The sequence below is a fragment of the Temnothorax curvispinosus genome, unplaced genomic scaffold, assembly GCF_003070985.1.
Source record: "Temnothorax curvispinosus isolate PA1 unplaced genomic scaffold, ASM307098v1 QBEX01005813.1, whole genome shotgun sequence".
NCBI classification, from domain to species: Eukaryota; Metazoa; Arthropoda; class Insecta; order Hymenoptera; family Formicidae; genus Temnothorax; species Temnothorax curvispinosus.
The window spans coordinates 1-2,846 of record NW_020215593.1 but is presented as its reverse complement, the minus strand read 5'-3'; the positions used below and the strand labels follow the sequence as shown (position 1 = coordinate 2,846).

The 2,846-nt window shown below is 33.5% G+C and overlaps 1 protein-coding gene and 1 long non-coding RNA gene across 2 annotated transcripts in view; both read left to right on the top strand.

The window, feature by feature from the left end:
* LOC112455088 overlaps positions 1-1,309 on the top strand; it is a 1,663-nt gene extending 354 nt beyond the window's left edge. The window contains exons 2-5 of the mRNA XM_025016791.1: positions 713-799; positions 902-937; positions 1,018-1,221; positions 1,301-1,309. Of these exons, the coding sequence (XP_024872559.1) occupies positions 713-799; positions 902-937; positions 1,018-1,221; positions 1,301-1,309 (336 nt within the window). The remainder of the gene's footprint in view (positions 1-712; positions 800-901; positions 938-1,017; positions 1,222-1,300) is intronic.
* LOC112455087 lies at positions 1,310-1,889 on the top strand. Its single transcript, XR_003040821.1, has 3 exons — positions 1,310-1,329; positions 1,424-1,486; positions 1,724-1,889. It is a non-coding gene; the product is annotated as an uncharacterized LOC112455087 (long non-coding RNA).
* Positions 1,890-2,846: the final 957 nt, after the last annotated feature.

Genomic DNA, 2,846 nt, shown 5'->3' with positions numbered 1-2,846 from the left:
ATTTTCACGAAAAAATTTCGACGTTTTCTTCCAATAAAATTAGTCTAATTTAACTTTTTTCAAAAACATTTTAGTTTAACTAATAGAGGTATTAATTTATAAAACAAGCCCAGAAACAGTTTAATCGATTTATTAGATTTTTCTCTATCGTGTACACAAACTAAAAAAAACTGTTTTTACTAATAAAGAGTGGGAATGTAAAAAAATAGTGATAATTGAAAAAAATGTAAAAATGCTGTCACCTCATAACCATATTTTCTAATATAAACAGTTGTATAAGTTATATGTACGAAATGAAATGTTCCCACTCTTCAAAATACGTGCACAAACAATAATGTACCGTTGAAACTGAGATTGAAAGCCTGTAAAAAAAATGTGGGCTTCGAAGAAATCGTGTAAAATATTTTCCACAAAAATATACACACAGGCTGATGTCATTTCGTTAGACAAAGACAGATAGAGGAAAAACAAAATTAGAAATGTTGACATTAAAGTTTGCGGAACAGATGTTTATTTGCTCCACGCATGACTTTCTCGAGGCTGTAACTCGAAAAGTACTTTGAATTTTGGCCTAAAATTTTAAAAGGATATTCTCAGATAGTGCTACTATCGATTAAGACAACTTCTTGAAATTCGATTTTTTAGACCCTATAAACCAGGTTCTCTTCCTTAAGATATCAACCTGAAATTGAGCACATAACATATATTCCAGAAAGGTGATAAAAGAATAAAAGTGTTAAAAGATAGTAAAATTAAGAAAAAGTTGAAAGAGGGCATAGCGCAACTGAATCAATCGGAGGTACGTTAGAACCGTAACAAATTGTAAAAACTTCATTAGACGAGAATTTATACTATCGCTGCAAATATTCTCTTCATTTACAACTTTATGTTAACTTTTCAGATATCTTCATCAGATGACATCTCAAAAGATTCTAAAGTGAGTAGCAAATTGTAATTGTTATCATCTTATTGTTAGTTCAAACAGGACCTGCTTTCATCAAATCATGTTTTCTGTAGATTCCGGACAGTGTTGCGACACCCCATACAGCGTCTCCGATAAAAAGCGTCAAACTGTCGTCAAATAATTCGTTTACGACAGATGAATACCCGGAAGAATTTAAAGTTTTAAAGTCCCCTTTGGTTGAGGTTTCCTTGGATAGTTCATTAATGCTACCTCCGAACAGTGAATCTCAAACAAAAGATGCGACTCCGCCGAATGAGGCATCAAATTTTGATAAATTGGTCCCTCCGTCGGAGACGGAGCCGGAATCTGCCGGGCTTTCAAGCATGACTCACTCAGGTTCATTGAATTCGAATAATAATAACAAGGTGTGAAGGCAGAATTACTATCTATTTTTATCTACTGTGAAGTTATTGAGTCACAATTTGCAATGTCCTTTAAAAAAATCTATTATATCCTCAGCATGCAAAACATTCTAAAAAGAAGAAATCGCATCTTACAAAGAAGCACGCCCGTAAAACAAACGTAAGTGAATGCAACTGAGAAGAAACCCTTGAAATTGTAGAAACTTGCTACTGTTTTATCATAACACATTTTCCACCATCATAAAACTTCTTAATAAAGCGGAAAGTTATGAAGAAGCAATATGCAAATATCTGAGTTGGTGCAGGGGTTTCTTTCTTCATTTGCGTCTTATTCTGAATACTGTTAGATGAGGATAAAAATGTATATATCAGAAATAAAAAAATATCGTATTTATAGGATAAATCGCGCTCAAAGAAGATAGAAAAAGTGGATATTGCTGTATGCCTGCAAAAGCTAAATGAAAAAGTTGAAAAACTAACAAACAAATTAGAAGAATCGGAACAATCACGTACAAAATTTGAAGCATCAATATTGAAATCCCTCAGCACGATAGAGAGCAACTGGAAGCAGCTACAGAGTAAGTATTTTTTGTTACCTGATAATGGTGAATATTTCAGTCCCCATCCATGCTATTAAAGAAAAATATATTACTAAAAATATATGGATAACAATGGCTTTGAGAGTCTCGAACACGGTTGTTAATGCGTGTTAATAAAAATACTTTAATTTTGTGATGATGTCATTAAAAATGTCATTAAAAAAGTATTTGTAATTGTGAAAAAACTTTCAGTCATAATATTTTTGTCGTTAAAGATATTAAACGTCCTGATTTATCAGGTCAATGAAAGTAGTTTACTTCCAAAATTGTGAAACAAAATTCTTTGTACATGACTCCGTGTTATTACATAAAAAATATGTATAAAAGTAGGGGAGACCGGGGCTAAACCGCCAACGGGGTTGAACCGCCAAATCAAATATCTCGGAACCTGGTATATTGTGCGAACTCGCTATTAACATTGTAAACGCTGCTTATGGTACCCATGTGACCAACGGAGTTTCGGCAGGTTACCTATACCGTGTTATGATTTTTACGAGGGCAAACGTGTTTTCGTGGTGAAAAGTGAAATTATCTGCGCGTGGAAATTTTGTAATATCTGCAATAATATTTGCTTTCCAAATCTTGAGGTACGTGATTATAAATGCATGCTGATTATAAAGAGTAATGCATGCTGAACACGAATCCAGTGTAGATTTTTATTATTTCATGGGCGATCAAACCTGAAACTGATTTATCCCGGGGGGTGGCAGTTCAACCCCGGCATTTTTGAGATTTCAATTTTTCCACCGTTGTCGTTTTTGGTCTATACCAGTTAAACAAAGCAACATAGATAAAAATTTCCTATATAAATTTTGTTGCTAAAGGTTTACTCTTTACAGTGGTGTACCACATTTAACTAAAATTATTTATTTTGTTGTTAAAAATTGGCACCGAAAAAAAACTGGCGGTTTAACCCCGGCC